Below are 27,542 nucleotides of genomic sequence, written 5' to 3'. Positions count from 1 at the left end.
CAAATTCCTAGTTGACAGTTTGACACACAATTTCCTGTTTTTATTAATACATATTTAGGTAGTACAAATCATAAAAAATAAAAATATTAAGTAGTAATGTATTTGTAATTATGAAAATTGTGAGTGAAAAAAAATAAGTGCATATTTTTTAGTGTTGGACAAGTATTGTTTTTTAATTTTGAGTTGAATTGAGTTCAAAATTTGAGTACTTTAACAAATTCCAAGGGTTGGGTACTTTGAATTGCAAGAGTATTTTAAATTGTACTGGAATTTGGGTTATTTCAGTTATTTATAGTTTTAACATTTTTTTTTTTTCAATAAAACACTATTTATAGTATTTTGTTTTAATTTTAAAAATAGTGAACGAATACTCGATTCAAGTACAAGAAAATTGTTAGTTGAGTCAAGTCTAGTACTCGACCAACATCAATATTTTTTAAAGCATAGATGATTTATAGGCACGGTTAGAATATAGGTACAAATTTTTATAAAGATTTTTATGCTGGCACATAAAAAAAAAAAATATATTTTAATCCAATATAATTTTATTTCTAATATTACTTTTTCATTCCTTAAGAGTTAAGAGTCTCCATTTTGCTTACATTTTTAGGGTAAGTTAGATTATGTTAGAACATGGAAAATAAATGTATGTAAGATAAATAATATTATAGATTTAAATTTACCAGAGTGATTGATGATAGAATTGTTTTTTAAAATTCTAAAGACTGATCTGCACTGCCTTCTACTTCTGAATCTCCGTCCTCATCATCCATATCCGTATCACTGTCTAATATACCATTGTCCACTGATTTATCTTTTTGATTATCTTCTTTTCCATACCATAAGGCTGCTGTAAGGTGAATTTAATTCATGCTCAGAATATTTACTGTGTTATATTGTTTGGATAGGTCATAGGATATAATAGTACACTTACAGCAATTTGGTTTTCCTCGAACACGCGAGTTGGGCACTTCTACGCCATGTTTGTCTACACACCAGCACATACCTACTGAAGAATGACATTGAGTGTGCTCATAGTATCCTTCAGCATCACAAGCTGGGACATAAACACCTAAAAATATACATTCACAAATATATATATATAAATACAACAAATGTTTGGTTTTTAATCAATTGTTTTTTCAAACATAAATGTACAGTGAAAATATCATTAATTGATAATATATTTATATAATTAGAAATATAACCAGTTAAATTAATTAGTGTTAGTACTAAAAATTCAGTGTTGAGTATAAAACTTAATGAAATTTAAAATTGTTAATACCTAGAGCATTTGGTGATATCCTTCTTTTGATAGCTGTGCATGGGCGATCGGTTTTGTCAAAACATCGACACCATTCATAAGGGCTTACAAAAATATCACTAAAAGTTAAAAATACATGGAATTAAATTCATTTTTCAGAATATATATTTTATATAAAATTCATACCCATCAGTATCACAAGTATCTAAGAAAGGTTTAATGCACATTTCATTTTTATCATGTTCTAAGTCATAAAGTTCTTGCAATGACAATTTTCCATCTGAATCCAAATCCAGGTGTTGGTACATCCAACGAACTTCCCACTTGCATCCATTGATGAATTTTACAGCTACAAAACATTTCAAAATAAAATACTTACTTAATAAATTTATAAATAAATTTAACTACCTTTTCCCTTATTCTTTGTACGTCTGCGTTTAGCATCAGCCATGATCACTGAAAACCAATCCAATAGTCGGTCACCCATAGATTGCAATGCAGAAGGAGGGCAGTCTTTGTTCCAAGAAGGATGAGATACTTGGTTGGTTGCAATAACTTCATTATCCATTTTTTCATGGCGTTTATCTTTGACTGATTCGAAAACAGAGTTCTACAAGTAAAATCAAAAAATATAATATTAACAAACATTTTTGGACAAAAATTATTGATTTACAAACCTTGGTTATTTGATTGTTGTTTTTTATATATTTGATGTATTTATAATGTTTATTTTCATACTTGAAATCTTCTGGTGCAAAAATGTACTTTTCTTCATATTTGGATACCGGAGCAACAGTACTCTGTTTCAATTTCTCACTTTCTAGAGTAGCTTTATACTTGTTCATAAAGTTTGTCATGCGTTCGGCTTGTTTTTGTTTTTTACGTTCAACATCTTCTTGTTCTATTAAGATAAAATTTCAAATAATAATAATAATAATAAAAGTATAATGAATTTATAAATTTATATTGTTAAATGCATACCTTTGCAAGGACAAAATCCTTTACAGTTTACTTTTATGTTTGTGGTATGAAGACAGTTATGATAATCTAGACGACACAATGAACTATATGTACGATTATCAGAACCGCATAGGAATGTAGGCTTCATTACAGGACACGGGTTACATCTACTAGAAGTTTAAATTTAATTAATAATGATCAAAAAATAATAATGCTTATTAAAATTTATGATTTTTTGAAAAACCCAGTTGGATAGAATAAGAACTCTAAAATAGCAATTGATAAAAATATATTGATGTATTACTAGATGGGTAGTAAATAGGTATTATTATTATAGTCTTAACTAACATAAAAATTAAAACATTAACTAATTGAGTCAATTATGTTGGTGCATGTTTCAGAAATATTTACATAAGTTTCTCTTCTAAATAAAAAAAAAATTATTCTACGTCTTTAAATAATCGTTCTATACTATAAAATAACTTATACCAGTAAATATTTAAATATTTAACGTTATATAACATTTTTTTTCATATATTCTAATGTTGTGTGAAATCTTCAGGTTTTTTAGGGTCTATACAACGGTTAGGGTGGCTTAGCCCTACAACGAACCACCGCTATTTGCGCCTATGCAAATACTTAAAAATCTTAAGTATTTGTACTAAATTTGCTCTATTTTGAAAATACAAAAAAATTTAATATTGAAATTAATGCAAAATGTTAAAAATCAGATCATCCATTTCTTAAGCATTCAATCGCTGAAAATTTGAAGACGACATCATCCCTCAATGTCTCAAATGTATACATTTTTTTTCTATTAAAAATTTAAGACATAACAATCTTTCTATAACGTGGTACAATAGAAATTATGATGATTATGACTGTAAAAATCATGAGTGGCAAGAAGAGAAAGTATGTGTGTAAGTAATGTGTAAGTGTTACCCATTGGTAATACTTATTTTAACTATTTAGTAAATAGTTAAATAAATCACGATTCCAGATACGTTAAGGCTGGCGAGGAGGATTGTCAGGAATATAAAATTAAGTGGAGGCCATATTATTTTTATTGAAGGGTTGGTTTTGGAGATTAATTTGGAATTAAAACGCATGTAACGAAGTTTGGCAAAGTCTTTATTATGACCGTCGTAATTTATAGAACTTTGTATTTATGTTAGTTAAAGATCACCAGTAATAACACCAATCGATTTATTTTTTGGAAATCTTTGAATGGGTTTATGTTGGGTGGTTAAGCGGGGTCCCAAATTTTTAAATCTAACGAAACTAGTCTGATACCCACAGAAGTAATTCTGTATAATATTACAAAAATATCTCCTCTATATCTACGTGCATACATTTTAGTCATCCGTAATTCGGAAATAAATAATATTTTTACCCTCATAATATGAACCCTTATTTTTTCACTATATTTTCATTATTCGCTGCAGCATGTTATTAAAACATAACTCCAATATTGTCAACTATCAAGTAATAATAAGTAAAATAAGTATCTAATTGTTTTGCACTAATATTACTATATTAGGTATACCTATGTGCATTTTTCTTTTGTCAGAAAAAAATCCAATACTGCATTTTTGAGCTTTTCACTATTATGATCCTTTGTTAAAACGATAACAATTTTTACCTAGCATTTATTTTACTGAAAGAATATTCAGAACATGTTTTTTTTTCCTAACAACTGGGTCTCTATTCAACATTTTTAGTGAAACAACCAACAAAGGCCTTTAAAACGACGTGTATAAGGCGGGGATAAAACTTTCTTTCCAGGAATAAGAACATTATATTTTCCAAAAGTACTCAAACTCAACAATATAATACATCTATATTTTACTTATAATTCCAACACGATTAAGTTATAAATGAATTTCTCGGTCCATAATAAAATATACGTCTACACCTTGGTACCTAGTAATAATTTTCAATTCACTCCCAATATACAGAGTAACCATAAAGAATCAAGGTTAAAATCATCAAAAACTGAATAAACTATACGTCTATACCCATTGTGAATGTAGTTTATTAATAACCTTTTGAACATCAACATAGGTATACTGATTATTGTTACACATCAATATTGGCTTATATACATATTATGAAAATACTAAAATAGATAACAATAATGTGAATCGAATAATCAAATCAATTTAAAGAGTAGAGAATTAGAGAGAATATCACTCGATGTTAATACTTTTAGATTTACTTGTAAAATATCACCAATGATAATTATTAATCGCCTACAATTAGATACAAAATATATTAATAGGTTAAGTTAGGTATTAATAATAGATTCAATTAATAACGGCATTTTTTAGGTATACCTATACTGGCTAATATAATAACAAAATGTCAGAAAAAATGTATTTTTTTTTTTAATGGACATATAACCTTATACTTATGTCGAATTTAAATAATCATTTTGTAAATCAAATATTTTATTATGATAGAAACTCCCAATTTCTGTCATCATAACTTTTATATGAGAAAGCTGTGAAATTATTCAATGTGGGATGTGTCCAATGTAAAATGATCAGCCCACTAGAGATAATTACAATGTATTTTGTAATGTAGATGCAGTAGGTATAGTAGTTTAGTAGGTATATACAAGTTACTATATATGGTTATTCGTTAAACTATGCGTAATAAATTTGACTATTTTTGCATGCATACAAATATGCGTAGTATAGAGTACAGTGACGATTAAATTAAGAAATACTTTGCTTGAACCTCTAAAGAAATTTGAATTAAACTTATTTTTCGGTTAGTCTTAATGTCTTATACTACTCACATATTATTATAAAACCACCTGGACACAAAAAATGTTTTTAAATTGTATCTATTGTCATATTAACAAAGTTGGAATTACATAAAATCATCAGAACTTAGAAGATTATGCCAATAATTTTATATTACATTGGCAATAGGTTAAGTATATCAAACATGTTGATCAATATTATTTTTATTTTTGTATATTTTTTACACTAAAATTACTTTCAAATACTATAACAAAGTCAACAATAAAATGTATAACTTCTAAGTTATAACCAACTAAATCATAAGGTTGAAGTTCGTTATAACTTAGGTACCTATAAGTCATAGAGATACAGCGATTTTGACTGAATAATTAATAAAAAAATAATCAACTGAAGAAATATTTTGGATAACTATATTTAAAAGAGACACTATTAAACACATTTACATGTTGCATTTTTTTTTCTAATAACAGAAGACAACTTTTTTTTATTACAGTTGATCATTTCAGTGGCGTATTAGCCATTTTCTTAAAAAGGGTGTTGCAGAAAAAAAGTCAGCACATCAGATGAACAGTCTGTGATGTACAGTTGCAGTCTCCCCCGGGTTCTTTTATTCGTTATTCTACATTTATGTAAAGTGAACTTATATAGATTATATTTTTTAATTCTTTATTTAATTTTTTTTATATTACAAAATAATATCCAAATAATATCTTTAGAGTTTCCGGGCCATTTGATCCAACAGTTTTTTTTTATATCCACATGGATATTGCGATGGATGCTTAGTATTGCCAAACCATTTAGTCTATTCAGAGTTGAAAAAAAATAAAACTAAACTAACTTAGTGATAACAATATAAATTATAGTTGGACGAGCTTCTTAATAAGTAGAATATACATGTCGTATAAGAATAATAAAGTGAACACTAAACAATGAAAACATACAGACATTTAAAATAAATAAAAAAATGCTCCGGGGGACGATATATGGCTCTCCCATGGTAAATACGTCCCTGGACCATTTGATCCACATTTTGAGCTACGGCTTGATATTCTAATTTCATTAGTATTTATTTTTGGAATCCAAAAATAATATCATTAATCAATTTTAAACATAACTATACATAAGTACCAAATCTAACCTAAATATTTTATTATTATTAAACCATTATAATGGTAATATAATTATTTATATTTACCATATTATAATAGGTACATGTTGTTTACATTATGTTACATTTAGTATTAATGTGATTAAAAATTATTGTTTATACATTATTTAAACTGTTTTTCAGTATTAACATAATATGGTTTAGGTATCTTACTTTAATATTTATATCGTTTTGGCGATATATTTTAATATAAGTTAAGGTAAAAAATGCGGTAGTTACAAATTGCGCCGAAGTATAGGTAAAAAGAAATTACATATTATATAAACTACATTTGCTTTTTATCTAAGGTAAATTGTGCTCCGATTATTGTCACCATGTATGATTAAATTTAAACGAAGTCTATTTGAATTTATTTAATTTTTCTTTGAACATAAGAATATTTAGATGGGTCGAATGACTTGAATAAACTAACATTGAAACGGTAAATCAATTGAATCACAATAAATTCTAACAGATCAACGCAGTGCTGTATAATATACGATAAGATTAGATTATCTTAACTTTCTATTAGATAACGTACATTATAGATATTTTTACAAAATCCACGGTTTTGATTAAAATTAAAATTTTTCTATTTTTCTGTAATTTCAAGTTCTTGTTTGGGGTACAGTTAATAACTATTACATTACATTTTTTACTAATGATAATTAACGGGACGTAGTTTAGTTTTGTAATACCTGTTTGGCCCAGCTAGTGATTCGGGCGCATTTTACAGAAAACAATTTGGACTGTTTATATATGGCCAAAAAATGTTCATACGAAAGAGGAATATTATTATAATTTAGTTGTATGAAAATAAGAATAACGTATTTCTGAGTACTTAGTATCCATATAATTAATGAATTCGGTACAAAAAAAAACTAATTTACTTGTTTGTTGATAATGAACTGCTAATGCCACTATCATAAAATATATCATCATCATCTTCCTCGTCTTCTTCTATATCATCGCCATCGTCTTCATCATCCTCGTCTTCAGCTAAAGCCTCTTCAAGAGCTTTCTTTCGGGCTGCTTCTTCAGCCATAAATTTCTCTCGGCTTATGATCACATCGCCATTCTTGTGAATCTCTTTTTTGCTGACACAAACTGCTGTATATGCATCTTCAAGTAGACAGAGTTCTTTTTTTTTGCAACGCAGAGGTGTGCAAAGGTCACCTAAATTAAAAATTTGAGTTTGATTAGTAAAATGTATAAACGGTCTGAAAAAAAAACGATTTAATATACTTCTTATACAAACTTAATAATAAAAGTTTTTACAGGTCCGTGAAACAAAAGCTGCATAAATTATTTTGTGAATCTATACTTGCGAAATCAGATTATTGGCAATTTTCTACCATTGTTATCAGAGAAAATAAAAAAATCGTGAATTTTTATGCATCTTGTACATATTAAAAAGCACTTTCCTTAAGACCATAACATTATATTACTTGATCTCAACGACAGTTTCTAAATTGAAATTTTTCTGGATTCGAGCCAATCTAATATAATCCCATAGCAGTATATGGAAGTAAATAAATTCAATAAGAACCATAAAATAGAGTAGAATGTCAATAGAATAAATATATATTATAATGTTAAGAAATACAGTGATGAATCATTTCGCCACTGATTAAATGAGTAGATAATACAATAAGATAAGAAATAACAAATTACAAACATTTTTAAAAAGTAATTTAGTAATAAGTAAATTACATATGTATCAAATTAAGGCATATCAATAAATGCAAATAACACCAATTGTTATATATAGCCGAGATCAGTATTACAAATCTAAAATACGATACCAGCTCTATCATACAAGTATGAGTCAACCCTAAAAAGTTGATACTTGGGTAATAGTAATCCACTATAACAATTGTTATTAAATGCTACATCATACCTATAAGTTGTATACGTAATAATAATAATAATAATACAATTGTTTAGAATAGTAACTAGTTTAGGTATTATTGTTATATAATACTTAAGGGAAAAATGCCATCAATTTAAAAATAAAGAAGACAATAACGTCGGTTTTTGAAATTGCAATCTTCTTTAAACCTATATTCAACAACAAAAGTAAAAGCAATATTCGAAAGTAAACGAACTTGTATACATTTCTGAGGAAATCATTAACTTTATAAAATAACAAGGGAATTTACATTTCAAAATTAAATTAAAGGAACCAATGTATATTTTAATACTTCCGTGGTCTGAAACACTTGTGTAGGCCCGTGTTTTCTTATAATACTATAACACGAACTTGGTCGATACCCCATAACTGAAGTATAAGCATTTTCAGTACCTACCTACGCTTAGCTTCTTAACCTGTCAAATATGGAAGACATATTAGAACCGCACCCATTTTTATATAAATAATAATGTTTCAAAAAAAGTATGAAGTATCTATAGGTACTGAGTACCGATAATGCGCCACACCCTATAAGACATACACACACAAATTCGACACCTGAGAAGACTTTTAAGTTATGAAGAACTACAAGGCTATAACGATTTCAATCTTATGAAATGGTCTACCAGTTTTAATTCCATCGTAGAGAAGGCATACATACCCCATTTCGTTTACAGTCGTAAAGATCTTTTATTATACTCTGGGGATTATATTTTTGGAACAAATGTAATACTTCTTCTGTCACAATACTATTAAAATGCAAATTAGAAAACGCTTGAATAACGCATATTGTATATACATATAACGTTATATGCAAGACTAAATCTTTTAAGAACACAAAGTAAATGAAACATCCAACTTCTAAGAAAAGACACTAATAAACTAATTATTGAGATTGACACTTACTATTTGGATCATGAATCCATCTCTTTTTTTCTCCAAACTTGCCGATATCATTTGCAGGTTTTGGATTTTCCTGTAAACAATTAATTATAATTCATTATTTGCTAATCCTATTTTTAGAATATTTGTAAAAGAAACTATTTTTAATAATAGTTGCGGTAAGTATCATAACAAAGGTCTTCACATTTAATTAAATGTTTAACCCGTCCACTTTTGTATTAAACTAGTTTTCTATATCGGTTAAAATAAACATTTTTCATTTTCATCATCGCTCATTTTTTATTTAGATGATCGTGAAATAAGCAATGTGTTTCTAAAAAATATGACTGAATATGAGTATATCAGTCGATGTGAAGTATATGGATAATGCTTGTTAATACTTAGGTAATCCTTGTATTTTATAAATTCACAGCCTTTCATTATTTTAAAATATTCAAAACTATAATTGTTAATTATAAAAACTAAAAATTATAGAAAAAATGAATATGATTAATTATCAAGTATCATAATTAACGTCAGATTTAACTTTGATATTTAACTTTTAAATGGATTAAAATGTTTATTCCATCAAATTTTACTTTAAACATATAACTTAATAGCGATTTTAAAATAATCATAAAACTTTGAACGATTAGTGATGATACATAGAAATATAATAATATAATTAAGTAACTAAAAACAATAAAGATGTAATGCAACAACAAAATTTTATAAAATTTGAAATAAGTAAATTTTTAAAACTGTGTGTACACTTTATAGTAGAAGTATAGACAAATTATTTGATTTTTAAATAACACTGGAGTAATGAACGAATATTTATTGGTATTTCGAATAAAATAAGCATGCCATTTCTTCCTAAAATGTTGTCCATGTAATTAGTTTTCTGGTATTTCAATATTTCAGTCTGATAAGGTTATATATATGCAAGTAATTATTGCTAATTATTAATAATCTAAAAACTTAAATGGGTAGGCTGTAGATGTATGAATTATTTTTTTTATAACATTTTATTAAGATTTAATTTTTGAATTGTATATCTATATTATTTGCCGATCATTCCTTAGAAATTATAATTTTCGGTATGTAAGTCAGCTTAGTTTTCTTATAACTTATAAGTAAACACAACAATATTTATTTTACTAGTTAATTCAAGCTACTGGTTAGTTAATAAAATATAAGTTCAATTAAAAGAATCTATCAATACAATCGTGTTTTAAGCAATAATTATTTTACCCTGTAAATGTGTATACTCTTATAAAGCGTGTGTTATACACAATACTATTTATTATTTACAAATGGCATTTTTATTTTTTTTATAATTTTTCACTCTATCATCATATGAATATTTTAAGTAAACTTTTAAACGTCAGTTTGTCAGCAATAAAATTTGAAAACGTATTGACAATAACAATATATTATATTATACACTATATTATATCTCACACAGCAACAGCAATATTCAAACTTCGTTTACAATTCTAATGCAATTTACACGGATGATACGGATTAACGACCCTTTTACATTTTATATATAATCGCCTAGTCTATATTAATTGTGCTTTAATATCATAATGTTCAAACGAAACTATTTTATACACCTATCTTCACTAAATTATAAATGTATAAATCGATTATATGTGAAGATTAAAAATGCAAATGAAAGCTCGTACAAAACCTCATCAAGGATAAACATCCACCAACGTTTCGAGGAGAAGACACGCATTGCTGTATAGCTTAAGGTTTAAACCTAAGAGTATAATAGTATATGTATGAGTAATCCAAAACTATATGACGTACCTATACATAATAATGCTATAATGCTATATAGTATACCTATTATAGTTACTACTTACTGCTACTAAACCTACCCACTCGTGTGTGCACACGATTACACGAATATAATTTAATTTGAATGTCGCTTATCCACACGTATTACACATTGCGCAAACGTACCTATATATACCTATATCATGTACAACGAGCGCGGTTAACGTTCATAATAACGTTACAATACGGCCGACGATTTTAAAATAAATGTATAAAGCCCGACCATAGGCATAGGTACCTCTCATACATATACATACTCTAAGACTGTGCGGTACGCAGAGCGCGAGCATTCTATCGCAGTCGAATAACTGAGTAACTGACGCCATAAATTCTAAATCACAAAATCCTATTTTCAATATCACTGTGATTTGTAGTATATATTATAATATTGTATATAGTCGCAAACAGCGTCGATCACGAGTGCTCGTTTGAGGGTGAAACAGGAAAGACTGCATTCACAGTATTTACACGCATTTATAATACGCGCACACACACACCCACACCCATATTATACATATATATATATACAAACAAATCGAGGAAAACGCGCATCAAAATATGTGACGTTTAATTTTGCGCATACATTATAATAACGTACACACACTGCCGCCACTGCAGTGGCCCGTGGGAAGCCAAACGATAGTTTTTAATATATTATTTTTCACGCATTTAACGCATTTTATTTTGTCGCAGCGTGCAGTAATAATAATAATAATAATATTTCATAAATGATTAAACCACCACCCACCGTCATCGCGTAGTCGAGAGAATTTTTTTTTCGCGTGCCACATTATAATAATAACGCTACACTCGACGGCGGCGGTTACCTATTATAATATATGGTACATTTATATTTTTAAGTACGACAGTGTATACCTATGTGTAAAATATCACACACACACGCACACGAGATAAAAATTACTGGAATTATAATTATATTATATACTGGCAGAAAGAGCATATCTTGTTATACTGACCGAGGGGGTAAATCGTGCAAAAGTAAAAGCTAAGGATGTTGATGATGAAAATACTGTGGACAGTGTGTGTGTATACGCGTGTGCGTGTGTGCTGAGAGCGCGTAAATGGGTAAAGCCGCATATAAAGAGTACAAGCTGCCGAGAGGACGATGGGGTTGAGGAAGATGTGGTGGGGTTGGATGGCTGAAGGGGTGGAGGGGCTGGTGGCGGTGTCCCGCGCCTCCCCCATGCCCAGGGACGAGTAGGAGGCAATCCATGTCAGCGGTGTATTGATTTTTATACTACCACTACTACTACTACCTACCACTATACTACTACCACCACCACCACCACCACCACCACCGCCGCCACCACCACCATTCCCACCACCACTACGGCTACGACGACGACGACTACGACGACGACGTCGCTGCCGCCGCCGCCGGCTGCTCTTCCGCGCGTTGCTCGTCGGCCGCCGCTGTTTCATATTGCGCCAACGCCACTTCGCTTACGTGTCCGTCCAATATTGGCCTCTAAAAACAGCGTTTCAACCCTCAACCCCGACGACCCCACGCTGCACCCGAACGGATTTTACGCACCCACACCTGGCGATTACCCCATTTACCATTATCGGTCGACATCCATTATTGATGAACCATCGTTCACGTATATAGTTAGGGATCGATGCACGACGGCCACGCGAGAAAAATATGATTTTTTTCCACCCTCACAACACAATGTTATTATAAATTATAATGTATACCGACGCAACTGTGCGTGCGGTATCGGTGGTCCGGGGGGGGGGGAGTTTTGTTCGCTAACGTCAATATAGCCCGAAATACCTATGTATATAATATATATTATATATATATATACGTATACTCGTCTCCTGCACGATCCTGTATAATATTATGTGCCTGAGCGTGTGTGTATATATATATAAACACCACACACAAGTGTTATACACTTCATATCGGAGACGCAAACGATTACACCCCGTCGAGAGTTATTGTATACTCGAAATGAATCGAATTTACATAATTAGATAAGCCGCGAGAAATCGCCGTCTCTCTAAAGATACACACCCACACACATATATTTTTATACAATGCGTTTGTAAATATAATGCACGACCGACCAAAATTCGAACGAACTGAAGTCTGAACTTGTATGCATAACTGCCATAATATAATACGCACACGAATATTACTCAAAAGCCATTTAGTAGACGGTATCTTGTAATAAAGCGCTTCGGATTGATGTCTTGAAAAATATGTTCTTTGTATGCTCGTACAGTCAAATAATGTTATTATCTTATAACTTATTACGGATTACCAACAATACCACATACGAACCAGCTATTTCCGTGTGCATAATATATTACGACAATTATTTAATAATCATACATATTAAGTTTTACACAATAATATATTCAACTTATTACTTTTAAATCCTCAAGGACTCGAAGCAACTTCAACCAGGAAACTATTGTTTATGATCCCTATAGTAATTTTAAAATAACCCGCACACAAAATGATGTATAGTACACAATTCTTTGAAAAATTCAAAACAAAATAAAGAAATTGATATTAATAAAATGAAGAATTATATTTCTTCACGGTTCACAGGTCACAATAAACTATTCAGAAACAGTATAAAATATCGTAAGATAAAATATGAGCCAATGCTAAAAAAAATCAATACAACAAATTTATAAACTTTAGGTAAAATATATGAATTTACATATTTTTCAATAATTGAGTTATTCAATAAAATGTTACTTATGTTGTACAAGCTAATTTATTCAATTTCAATGATGTTATACTATAATATACGAAGTAGGTATACTGATATTGAATAACATTAAATTACATGGGATTAATATTTTAATTGTGGTACTTGATATAGCTTAATATTAAACATTTATAATTTTTTTCTGTTAAGTACAATAGTTAATTATATATTTTTTTATATAGGTGTAGTACCTATATATAGTATAATCAATTCCAACAGCTGTAATGATACCCTTTCGAAATTAAAATCAAGAAGCGCATAATATACATTGATGCACTCGAAAACCAACTCTACCGAGACGGATAATAATGTAATTAAATTATATTTGATCAAACGCACTTTATATAATGACTGTGATATAGTTAATTGCATTTTTTTCCCTCGACTAGCCCCAACAATAGGCACGACCATCGTACAATAAAATGTATAAACGGCAAAAAATATTACAACTAACTAAGTTAGTTTGTATATAAATTGTCTACTTCATCATGAAATATAATAATACTACTGTAAATATAATATAGCTGTAAAAATAAGTATTAAAAATTATCTTTATTTACCAATCCTATTAAATTTAACTAATTAGATAAAGCTATTTTTGAATGAAGTAGTATTTTAAATTAACTACCATTTCAATACAATACGAGTTTAGTAAATTAAAGATTTACCTTTCATTTAATGTAATTTAATTATAGTTTAATAAAAATTAGAAACCAGTAATCGGGTTAAATATGTGTATATATAATATATATAATATATATTTTTTAATTATTCTTACTATGACTTTATATTTAGTACCTAAGTATAATATTTAAATTGTACATGCCAAATGCATAAGTACGCTGCTAAGTAGTAATAACTTGTTTAGTAAAGAACTACGTTTATTATATTTTCAGATTTTATATTACAAGATACAAGAATATAATTATTAATATGTAGAATATGACCAAATAACAGAATCTTATTATTATGTGTAGTACTAGACACTAGTATAATATGTAAATGTTTGAAGATCGAACATTATGTCAAGTACAATATCAAAAATAGCTATAGGCCGCAGTACGAACTAAATAACGACGCCCGAAATTAATTTTGGTGAAATTGGTTTGTTATCGGTTCAATAAAAATTAGGATGATTTTTCAAAAACTAATGTTCAAGCTTGAAAATGTATACAAACCGGTAATAGTATAACTGGGTGTTTTCTATTATTGCTCAGGGTGAATATAGAAATGAGTTCTTAACACTTGATCTTTGTATTTTTATTCTGTACGGTACAACTACATCTTTTTAGAATTTATTTTGATGGAATTTTCAGTTTTGAGCATTACTTAAGCCTTCGCATATTTTATATACAGCGCTAAAAATTAAGTCTCTATATCCAGCTTTTTTAAACCTTAACTTTCATCAGACCACTAAATGATAATTAATATAGTGTCTAAATTGCAAGTATATGTACATTGTATTTTTGTAATACAGCATTGAGCATACTATAATTTCTCGAACATGTAAACAGTTTAAGTACCTAACATGAAATTTTAAACACGATAATACACATTGAACTTTGTTAACAAGGCATTGAAACTACGATATGAGCACAAAAGGTAAAATACATAAAAATGGCGACAAAAGTTTAGTCCTATTAATTATTACTTAAAAAAAGGATAACATACAAAATGAGTTTCAGTGTATCATTAATTTAATAATAATTTACATCCCAAATTAAAGTAAGACTACCTAGTTATATTATATATTAATGATAAAAAACTAAATAATTAAATATATAGGTACATCAACAATAAATTAATCATCAATACATAATTATAATTAGATATAGATTTGCCGAAACTAAAAAAAAAAAATTATTTATACATATATAGAATAATATTATAGTTTATAAAACATAAAATGCAACTATTAGAACTCAAAATCCAAGGGGATAATAAAATCAATAGGCGGGCCCAGGTTTCAGGAAGGATTGGTAATCCCTCCTTGCCATTAACTGATCAAGGAATTAACATATTTTTTATCAATCGTTCATATTATTCTTTTTATAAAATAAAAATGGGTACTTACATAACATTTTTGTGATTGAACTTAATTTTAATTCAGTTGTGCATATTTAAATAAAACAATTTAGATAAAAACATTTTTTTGTTTGTTCATAAAATGTTAGTGTATATAATATTGAAGGATTTATTAATCAGTTTTCATGCGTATACATAAAATATGCAATAGGTAATGTATTTGAAAGAATTATATTTTATTTAAAACCTGTATTGGCTTAGTATACAACTAATTACATTTCATTCCTTGGTTTAAATACTTGAAAATAATTATAACTTTCATTCATAATAACATAGATAATTCCCTAATTTCCGTAAAAAAAGATTGAAAACTTGGTTACGGTTGACAATTTTAGAAAAAAGTTTAAGTAATTTAATTATACTACAGACAAATGTACTTAGTTTATCTTAATATACTAGGGGGTAAGGATAATCCATCTTAATATCAACACATATTATTTTGGAAATGTTATTATATGTAATTGGATGTAATTTTGTTCATTGTAAAACAAAATTGTATTATTATAATAAAAATTATATAACTACAATTTTTATCGTTAACATTTTTAAGTTTTTACTTTTCTGAATGACAACATACAATTTTAATTTAATATTTAGAATGAGAATATTTTTCGGAATACGCAAAAATCAATTTTTAAATGAATATTTAAAATTTAAGTTAATAAGTGTGGAAAAAATAGTTACACAGGAACATGAGAACCCCACAAAATGTTGGCTCACTTTATAATGTACTTATAGTGTATAAGTATATTATATTATATACTTAAAAACGTATTACTACTCGTAGCTTCAACATTACCACTGCGTATAACCATTGAAAAACCATTATTCTGTGCCTAACTGAGGTATAGCCACTTATAAATGATACCATTTTTCAGTTATGCCACTTCAAACTTTTGTCACCTTAATATTTTTTATTCACATCCAAGTCATATAAACTATACATCTTACTGTCATTATAATAGCTATTAATAGCATCACTGCATATTTCGATGTAAGAAGAGCTCTAATAAAGTTCAGTATAATTTATTTTAAATGCTCTAGACAATTTTATATAGATAGGAGCCCACAAAAATACTATCTACTAGAACTATCAAACAAAACACAAATGAAAGATGTTGTAAAATACCACCATCAACAAGGATTTTGATTTTAAAAGTACTATTTGAATGGCCAAAAGCCATTAATATTTCACGGACTTAATACATTTAAGAGGATATTTAAAATATTTAAATACCTAGTTAAACGTCAATATACGTGAGCATTGGAAGTGCAGGGTATATATTATTTTCACATCCAACATGTCATAGTTTATTTAATATTATTCAATTTTGAAGTTCTTTTATCATAAATAATTGTACATTGTAACATTTCAATGAAAATTCTCTGTGCAGAGACAGCACAATGCATATATATAAATTTGTAAATGGTTGTTTATTATTGTTATTCATTTTTAAACGATTAAAAGAAAATTATAATTTGATTTATTTATCATTTTGTAATTTATAACTATGAATTAAATTAGATAAAACGCTTAATTATCTTATTGAAATATAATATTAATAAGGATAACGATTAATAAATACTAATTAATTCTATAGAATTCTTCGATAATTCCGTCAGTTCCTGCCAGGTTTTGCCCCTGGAAATTGTCCTGATCTCGTCGAGGACCAAAGTGAAGTTAAATCAATTTTCAGCTGAAGTAAATCTATTATTTGCTTATCAATGTGTTCCTCGGACACACTAACTATTGTTACATATTTGTTTATTTGTGCATTTTATGTATGCATTTTTAATTTTTTTGCATCATTAGCTATAAATATTTATATTCAATAATTGTACGTATATTATTCCAGTGACAGCATAATAGATCATTTAAAAAATCTAAACTATATTTCATATTTTTCAAAAAAGTTTAAAAAAATACATATTTTTACGAAGCTCCACTAATAATTAAATCTTACAGATTCTTAAAAAAAAATCCACATCCCGATCTAACATAATTAAGTATTATTTGAACGAAGTCAACAACTTAATTTGGTTCAAATTGGTTTATTTTAATATGATCTATTGACTATCTTGAAAATTTAAGAAACTCAACGGAAAAAAAATTCAATCTTACACCATTACATTAGAATTTCCATACTTATTGATGTAAAAATATGGTACTTAAATATATTGATTTTCCAAGGAGATACTAAGGGTGACCCGATACTTTTGTGATACAACTTATAAATATATTACTCAGCCAATATCGTATGTACATTGTACACCTGTAGTGGTTATAAATTATACATCACACGCTTCACCATCACATGAAGGATTAACGAGATATTGGCTTTTAATGTTCGAATGCTTTCGAAAAATAGTTGTTTCAGTTTTAATGACCCGATGTTGAATGTTCGATGTATGCAAATGTGTAACAATAGGCTATTGTCAACCGATTTCGTTTCAAAATATATATATGTACGATATACGATGAATTGAAAATTCAGAACTTAACTTGACTACGATGAGTGACAATGTATATAATACAGTGCGAGGAAGAGAGGGAGATAGATTGCATAAAGAGACAAAAACAGAAAATTCCATTCTAAGGTAAGTATTTCGTTTTTCAATTCTTAATATGAGTGAGATAAAAATAATGTAGAAGAGTTATTTCAAAAAATATTCTGGCGTCCCGAAAAATCAATATGAAAACTGAAATCTTTGAGAGGAATACATAATTAACCTTATCCGTAGGTTACCAGGAGTTTATTAGCAAGGTCATCGAATGCTTGTGCAATAGACTTGCCATATTACGCGAGTGTAGATAATAATATATATATAGTATACACCTCATGGCTTTTAATTTATATACAAATAATATTACAGACGTACCTAACACTGCTGTGCACACGGCGCGGCGGGAAACGTATATGAGAGCGGCGATGGCGAAGGAACGCAGCAACAATACGTATATAATATTTATGTGGTACAAACAAAAAGGATGACAGGTTAAGACTCTGGAACTGGCAGCTGGCATACACGATATCATAAATGTGGAATAATTAATGTTCGATTTTTCCCATGGGGTTTTTGAACACATTTTTTTTCTGTATCGACCTATTACGTCGAGAAATCTCGGTGTCACTGATAAAAACGTGTCGAACCTCCTCCAGAAGAATAAAGTATACAAGTATATTAATATATTATATATGACGAAGACCTTATAATTGTTGTAGGTATACACATTGTAATGTATTGGAACGCGCATCACGTTCATCACACACATAGTCAGACGACAAACTGACGCAGACAGTATTTTTTATTCTCTCTCTCTCTCTCTCTCTCTCTCTCTCTCTATGTCTATCTCTCTATGCATTATCACATATATAATATTTTTTTTACATGTTTCTGATTATTTGGATATTGAATAAAAATACTGAAAAGCGTGTAGGTACTCAAGCATATTAGGATATTCAGGATTAAAAAACGTAATAAAATAAATTATTTTTACTAAATACATGAAGGTTGAGGTATCATTTTATAAAAAAAAGGATATTATATGTATAATTTTTAAAACACCCTATTATTCATTAGTATGGCTAGGATTTATATGTTTTTATTTAAAAAACTAAAATATGTAAATATATATGTAATACAAAGTGCTTTAGATGTCAATAAAAAACTAACTTAATGTTGATAAAAGGTAATTTCTCGAGTTCTTTAGTTGTGTATTCATACTTAAAAAATCGAAAGTTTACAGACGTGTATACATTAAATCATTTTTTTAAATTATCTTTGTTTAATGGTTTTTTTGATTTTTGATTAGAAACTGATGAAGTAAGATCTACCACTGCGTTGACATGACCTTTTTTATTTTTGAAAGTGTTCGTACCTAATACCTTGTATATGTTACTGCATTTACTTCAACTTGTTTTCAAAAATATGTTTTTTACTTAGCTTATTTGTTTGCTTAAGAAAATGTGTTCTGTTATAGTTTAAATTTATCTATACGATGAAATGCTATGTACAAAACATATGAAGTTTCATGTAAAATTAATTAATGGCCACTACAGATTTTAACACATACTACAAGATTTAAGATCGTATTTAAGATTTTAAGATGAACCACACATGAAAATGTTTTAGTTTAATTTGAAATTTTCGCGGAAAATACCAAATTATGTACTTATAAAAAAATGTAAAATTATATGGTCCATATAATATGGATGATAAATATGTAAAAGTGTGTACAAATGTGACAAATGTAACAAAATATTTAAATGTATGTAAGTTAATTGTTAAAAATCTTTTGAAGCAGATTTTACACTTATCAAGGTTGATTAATTGTACTCATAAAAAACATTTAATTAACATATAAATCCACACTCTAGGCATTGTTAATGTTTCATTATAAATCTTAAAAGACACTCAATGAAAATTACATCATTCTAAAGTTTTTGAATGTTAACATAACTGTAATATAAATATCAAAATGTTTAATTTATGTTATAATTTATTAATATTAGGTAGATGCACATTTTGATTAATCTATCTCACGATTTATCATGCTCGAAACAGTAAAAACTCTTGCTTTTATAATATAATGTAATATGTTACCCAATAAAATACAAACATTTCCAAATAATTATTGTATTTTTATTTTTTATAATGTATTTAAAAATATCAATTCCTAACAGTAAACATTTTAAAGTTTTATTCATAACTGCATTTTTAATTATGTAGTTTTTACAAATTAAAATATGTTATTTAATACATCACTCTATCAATATATTCTTAAGAAACTAATAACATTGGCTAGGTTAAAGTGGTTAAACTTCATAAGATCGATATTTGTTTACGTTATATTATATTAACATAATTTTCGTAACACGATGATAAAGGTTTTGACAGATACTGGGTCGAAAATAAAATATTATATTTTCCTTTGTGATTTGTACATTATTTAAGCAATACTAACTATTATTTATTTGTATTTAAGTGTTAACAATTATTTCCTCTGCATATTTACTTAAAACAATTTTAAATTTAAAATATGTATGCCATAATTAAGTATTAAGTACTAACTATAAATATATAATCAACATTGATTCGTTTTAGTGCAATAGTACCTTTAACTGTATTGGAGATAATTTACAAATTTGGAAACTTTTTTTGTTAGTCTTCAGAGTTCAAATAACTTTTTACAATTTCAAAAGTATAAACATTTTACAAACAAAAGTTTTAGTTTTATACACACAATTGTTGAAATAATTTATAATTATAACTTAACTTATAATACTGTGACTTGTTTGAAAGTTTTAAAAGAAATTGACTCTTACATATATTTTATTTGAAACCTCATTTTACACCCGGCTTTAAGTTAAGTACTAAATATTTTAAAGGACTTATAAAAAATTTTATTGATTCAAATATATTTGAATATATTTATTTATATATATACCATCCATTGCATTTATTCAATATGAAATTAAATTTTTACCACCAGAGTAGAAATACTGTAATAAATTAAAATTTTTTTAAATATACCAACATTATTTTTGTTTTATTGAGTAAATACCCTTGGTTAGATACATTTCATTACTTAATCATATTAAAAATCATATTAAAATACATCAATAACATAATTCAATATTATGAAGTACAAGCAATTATTGTCGATTTTAAAAACACACAACACAAATAATATTATGTGAATAGAAATCAAAAACCATACTAAAATGTATTCTTTTAATTGAATAATCAAATTATTTTAAATCAACACTCACTGAATTAAATAAAACGTTAATTGACAGTTTCATTAAATTAAATTTATTGCCGATGTACGAATGTTTACACTTATTAAATACTCTGCTTATTCGTCAGCAATGCGTAAGTAGATATATTTAATTTTTTAAATATTAAAAGATCCAAAATACAATAATAATAGGTATTCCACATCTACCTGCGTAACCTAACTAAGATTCGTTACCAACTGTACCTATACTGGTTTTTTAATGATCATTATACCAGTGTGTATGAGAATGTATAGATTTTTCTGTTCAGTGTCGCGGTGAATTTGTAACTCTTCTTACCCTATTACTTATAAGCATTATTACCGCGCGTCAAGATTTTTGGCGTAACACGCCGTAGAACACTAAGAAAACGCGCTGGGTGAAACATGCGGAAACGATTAAAAAAAAAACTGTGCTTCGAGCTGATCGTGCACCGGGATCGTCTGAAAAAGGCATGCACGACGAGTGAGGACACCGCCGCAGCCACTTAAGTGCACATCACGCGTACCTATACTACTTCCGCGAAAATACTGCGAAACTGATGGACAAGACGTATATACGGTGTCAAACCCTAATAAGTACAATAATAACAATATGTCCAACAACAATAATAATAATAATATTATAATGTATTATTATTACTCGCACGTTCGGTGGGTGTTGTCTCGCCGTATCGCGTAAACGGGATCTCGAAGGTTAAAATATTATAAGGTAGCGCCGGGACTGAACGTGACGGGGGTGAGCCGTGGCGAGGGTTGACGAGGACGATGACGACGATAGAGAGTAAACGATCACGACGGTGGCGGCAGTGGTAGACGGTGCGGGGTGAGACGAGAGGAAGGATAGACGCTTATGTACATACACAAACCTAACCGAGACGACGACGACGACGACGACGACGTTACGACCGGGGAACAGAGAGACAGCGGACAGGCGCCGCACGCCGTATAAACACGCTACGTCGGCGGCACACACAACAGCGGCGCCCGACGTTTATAATGCACACACAGACACACACGCGCACGCGCGCGACCTGAAGCCACTGCCGCCACTGCCTGCCGACCGACCGTCGTGTAGTCGCGCGTCGTCTCCAATAGACCGACAGCGACGACGGGACGACCGCCGACGTTTAAATGTGTGCAATAAATCCAAAGACCGTCCTCTTCTCCGTCGTTCGAAATATCGTTTTTTTATTCTTTCTTTCCTCTGTATATAATATTTTCCTTTCCGCCGTCGCCACTGCCCCCGCATTAAATGCTTCTATTATACGCGTCACATATCGCAGCCGTCGCCGAAGACTATATAGCTTCGCCTCGCCGCCGCGTCGTTCGAAAATCGCCACCGACCGACCGTCACAACAGTGGCGCCGCTTCTCCACCTCTGCGTCGTGCTGGTTCGATTGAATATGAGCGCGGGGGGTGGGGGCATGGTGGTTATATTATGTCCTCGAGCGACGGACGAGGGTTCGTTGTTGTTATTATTATTATTATTATTATTATTATTATTATTGTTATCTATTATCATTGCCAGTATAGTAATAATATATTTATATTATGTGCATTTCATTAGCTGTGTATTGCTGCAGTGTATACAGTATAAAGGTACTAAAGATAATCCGGCGGATGGACGCCGTCCGCCTTCGAATCCTCTTATAATAGGTACACACGTCGGCTGATGATCCATTACGCTTGACAGTATCGCTCTGTACTATACTCAGTGGTATTAGTATACACTATATAGGACTTTAGAAAGATTTTAGCATGTGCAGTTGTCTCCGCCTCACAAGCGTTCAACATGGACAATTTGAGTTAATCAATTCCAATCGTGTGTAGTAACTTGTAACCTTTAATAAGTGGATTTACCCATTACTAAACTTAAATATGAGGACATTAAATCTGTGTCCTCTAGTTAGTTTTTATTTTTAACCAAGTCATGAGAATTTTTAAATCTTAATGTTTCACATATTCATAGGTCATAAATCGCTTAAAAATTTAAATATCATTAACAATCAACGAGAGAACACAGCTTATGTTCTTAAACAAATACACATAATACTATTATTATAATACTAGTGTAAATAATACTAATACCCAAATAATAACTTATTATTAAATAGTCTCTTGCCAGTAAGTGTTGCCGCTGGGTGATTACTTCATTATGTCAATCATGCCATTAAATGTAAATCCTCAAACATGCTTATTGTAAAATTGTATTTACAGATTGTATGTATTAAAAAAAAAAATTTAAAAAAAAAATTATTAAATAGTAATAGGTAAGTAATAATAAACAATACGAATACACATACGATTGTCATTGGTAGAAGGTTATAGCCAGAGTTGTCACCCTAGCTAATAGTGGTAAAAAATAATCTTGATTCGTGAAAGTCCAAGAAAGATTAAAGTAAACGCGTATATAAAATCTACAAAATCTAGTTTATAACTTATAAGATTAGGATAAATCTAATCCATATGCCCCTATAAAATAAATAATAATTTAGAGACGACAAATTGTACTAATATCATACGGAATAGCGCTATTATAAGACTAGTTTCATTTTCACTTCACAACAATAATATTAATAAAACTAAAAATGTATTTTAGATTCTGAACAGAGCAATGAATTTATTGTTTTAAAATGATGTGATTTTTTTTAGTGTGTTTGTGATTTTATCTATACTGCTCAAAAAATATGATCACCTTTTTTGGGCAGTAAAAATAAAATGCTTCAATCGAATATTTGGAAGGTGGTTTCTAGTAACACACTGGATTTAATTGGGAATTAGGAAAGTCCAAAGAAAAAAATTGGCAGTTAATTTCTAATTAATTGAGAAAAATAAAAATCAGGTGTGTTTATGCAAAACCAGTTTTTGACAAATTATTGTATTGTTAAAGCTTGTCATTTTCACCAAGTATTGATTACAGGTATTTCCTAGAAATATTATAAGTCGTTAAAATATAATACAATTTTTAAAATATTTTGCCTGTTTTTGTGCTTTAGAAATGTTTTACTTACTTTAGTTTTTTTTTTTAAATTGTGTATGATACAGTTTTTGATTATGAAAAAAAGCAAGTAAAAATAATAAAAGGTTTCTCATAAGTTTTTCTTGTCGTTTTCAAAACATATTCAAAATACTTTTTACAAGCGTTTCAAGCTCAATTTATTACGAAATGCATCGAAAATCACTAATATATGTCTATTATTTATAATATCCAAGAGATTTACTTAATTTACCCAAGACTTGAAAATTTAATACAAGATTATTCAAGAGTCTTTTTAAAGGCTTTTCAATAGTCTTTTAACTTGAATGTTAAGTTTAGCGTAAAGTCACATATACATTTTTTAAGAGTGGATTAAGCTCAAATTTTAACGATATTGTATATCACACTTAAAATAACAATTTTTGCTCAAACCCATTAGTGTTGTTGCTTAAAAAAATATTAACTGGGTAGAATTTTGAAATATTCTATCATTACTGAAATGTAATATAAAATGTAAACGATAAAATATTTAACTTTATTAAAGTTATTTATAAGCATTTCAAATTTTTGAATAATTTTAATTTTAAACTTTTTAAGTTTTGATAACAATTTTTAAAAATGATTGAAATATTAATACAAAATCGCACATAAGTTATTTATATACCAATACAAAAAAATATTGGAAACACCATAGACTTTTTACTTATAGAATAAGGTATAAGGTATATGCGAAACACAGGGTTTTTATAAGCGGTTATTTTGTGGTTAAAAATATAACATTTTCAATTAAGAAAGTTACAAATATTGACTTGAAAATATAATACAAGATTACACATAAGTTGTTCATACAGAAACCTAGAGATCCTAGAGATAATATAATAAAATATACTAAGAACTAAGAAACAGCTATTGCATATAAGAGACAATGTGTATGGTTGAAGTTTATATACTAAAAAATACTCAACCTATTTTGACAATTCAAGGAAAACGAAAATATAATAAATTGAAACAGTAAATTTAGGGTAGCTTATCCGCTACCTATTAATTACATTAAAATCATAACCGCATAATGGTTTATTTCTGAGTTAAATTAGTTACATGCAAGACAAAAAATTACTTATTACTATTATAATTCGCCGCAGGTGGTCAGCTAAGATTTTATTTTATTTACCCCCTGGACAACGACGGGTAATATAAGACTATTCCTATTAAAATATTTATGTATTTTTTTTTAATTTATCTAAATTCTTAACTATCACATAAATATAAAATTATGTTATATTTTATATTTAACATATTACACATATAGGTAATACACATATTATAAATAGTTTGACGCTTAAGTCAAAAGACTAATTATTATAATCATTAAGTTAATTACATATCTACATAGTACAAAAAATCTCCATTAAATATGATTTGAGAAACACTTACTCAAAATGTCATATTTAAGTACACTGTTATGTAATCAAGCATTTTGTTCTCAATTCATATATTTTAGTAAAGAGACATAACAAATATTTTAAAACAACAAATTATTATTATTGAATACTTGAATTCATGATTAAATAGTCATTATTAGTATTGTTTATTTACAAATTAAATTTGTTTACCTTTAGTAATTTTGAATAGCGTCAACTGTTTGAAGAGGCTTTATAATTTAATCGTTCTGAACATCAAAATAAATAAATAAATTTTCGACGGTAAGATTATTAAGAAGAGTATTTTGATATATTATTTATATTATTTATATTATTGTCAATATTGTACCTATTAAATAGATTACTTCAATAAATTTAAATATATATTTTTAAATCACAGCGATGAGATTAATACACACTTTCGGTAAATTTCTAATTTGAATTTATACTTTTAGTTAGATATTTTTTAGTTAAAATATTTCAACGATTACTAAATTAGGGATTCATTAAATACGTAAATTAAATCAAAATGAATTAAACGAGATAAATTCTTTGTGAACATAATAATTTAGTACCATTTAAATAATATTAAAATATGAAATACTTAATTGAAATTTGTAAAATCGTTGAAAAATAAAACGTATAGGTAATACAAAAATTTAGAATGCACTTTAAATAATTTTAATATTATATCTATAGTCAGCAGCAAGGCAGATACAACTACTTGGGTGACGGCCAGTCACTAACTACAACTGAGGAAAATAAGAAAATTATTGATAAGAAAATATTTAGGGTGTATATCATAGCGCAATATACGGAAATGTAGCTTCAAAATGTCAATATTTATAGTTTACTTGAATTAGATGAACATAATTTAATAAGCGTGTATTAGCAACAACAACAAAAAACACTCCAGAACATAACACGACCTGAAAAATTATTCTCAGTTATATTTATTCGAGTTTTCTTCTTTTGAGCAAATTACTTAGATAAATACCATAGTTCATTATAAGCGTACATGTTATGTATACAGATAACTCGAGCATCCCATTCTGAGTAAATAAAGCTGGATTATTATAACGGTGTTGTAAGTTGTATCGATTATTTGCTTTCCATTAGAGATGATGGTGATCAGAAGAAGTGACACAGAATTTCCTAAAAGCTGATTCTGACTTTATTGAACGAATACCTACGTAATTCTCAAATTAAATTAATTGACAATCTTCATCAGTTCGTCGAATAAAAATAAAGTTCAGTTTTAAAGAGCCTTTAGATGGATAAGTACAATTTGTATTCTATAGAGATGGCCAGTATCGATCGATACTTAATTGATACTATATTCGAATATACATCTATTTTAATCACGCGATACTCTTCTGAAAAGTATCAAGTATTTTGTATTGCAATACTTCTTTAATCTTTGCATCGAGTATTTACAAAAATAATTTTAACAATCGATATTATAGGTAATAAAAAGATTATTTGGACTTAACTTTAATTTTTAGATTTTAACAACTTTCCATATTAAATGAGCTGTATCATGTTCATGTACTATGTAGCTGTGGCTCTCTCTTAACGAGATGGAACTCACTTTTTTATAGTATTATTCAATATTTTAGATATTAAGATTATTTATCATTTAATTGATTTTTTATTATTATTAATATTATTTATTATACATAAATTAACAATATGAGCCTAAAAAACTAATGTTTAAACTATGTAGTAAAACTACAAAAACTA

The 27,542-nt window shown here is 28.4% G+C and overlaps 1 protein-coding gene across 2 annotated transcripts in view; it reads right to left on the bottom strand.

Annotated features, from left to right (window-relative positions):
• Positions 1-683: 683 nt before the first annotated feature.
• Positions 684-27,542, bottom strand: part of LOC111040052 (proteoglycan Cow) — a 38,482-nt gene continuing 11,623 nt past the window's right edge. Inside the window, exons 2-10 of one of the 2 annotated variants that reach the window (XM_022323762.1) lie at positions 8,961-9,030; positions 7,033-7,318; positions 2,246-2,391; positions 1,942-2,165; positions 1,673-1,874; positions 1,451-1,613; positions 1,286-1,383; positions 935-1,072; positions 684-850 (exon numbers count right to left, since the gene is read on the bottom strand). In XM_022323762.1, coding sequence (XP_022179454.1) covers positions 711-850; positions 935-1,072; positions 1,286-1,383; positions 1,451-1,613; positions 1,673-1,874; positions 1,942-2,165; positions 2,246-2,391; positions 7,033-7,318; positions 8,961-9,030 — 1,467 coding nt within the window. In that variant the 3' untranslated portion in view covers positions 684-710. Of the gene's footprint in view, positions 851-934; positions 1,073-1,285; positions 1,384-1,450; positions 1,614-1,672; positions 1,875-1,941; positions 2,166-2,245; positions 2,395-7,032; positions 7,319-8,960; positions 9,031-27,542 lie in introns of both variants that reach the window. The other variant, XM_022323761.1, reaches the window with a different exon arrangement.

Source organism: Myzus persicae, unplaced genomic scaffold, assembly GCF_001856785.1.
Source record: "Myzus persicae strain clone G006 unplaced genomic scaffold, MPER_G0061.0, whole genome shotgun sequence".
In the NCBI taxonomy this organism is placed as follows: domain Eukaryota; kingdom Metazoa; phylum Arthropoda; class Insecta; order Hemiptera; family Aphididae; genus Myzus; species Myzus persicae.
The sequence above is the reverse complement of the archived record's forward strand: the minus strand, read 5'-3'. Positions and strand labels throughout refer to the sequence as shown.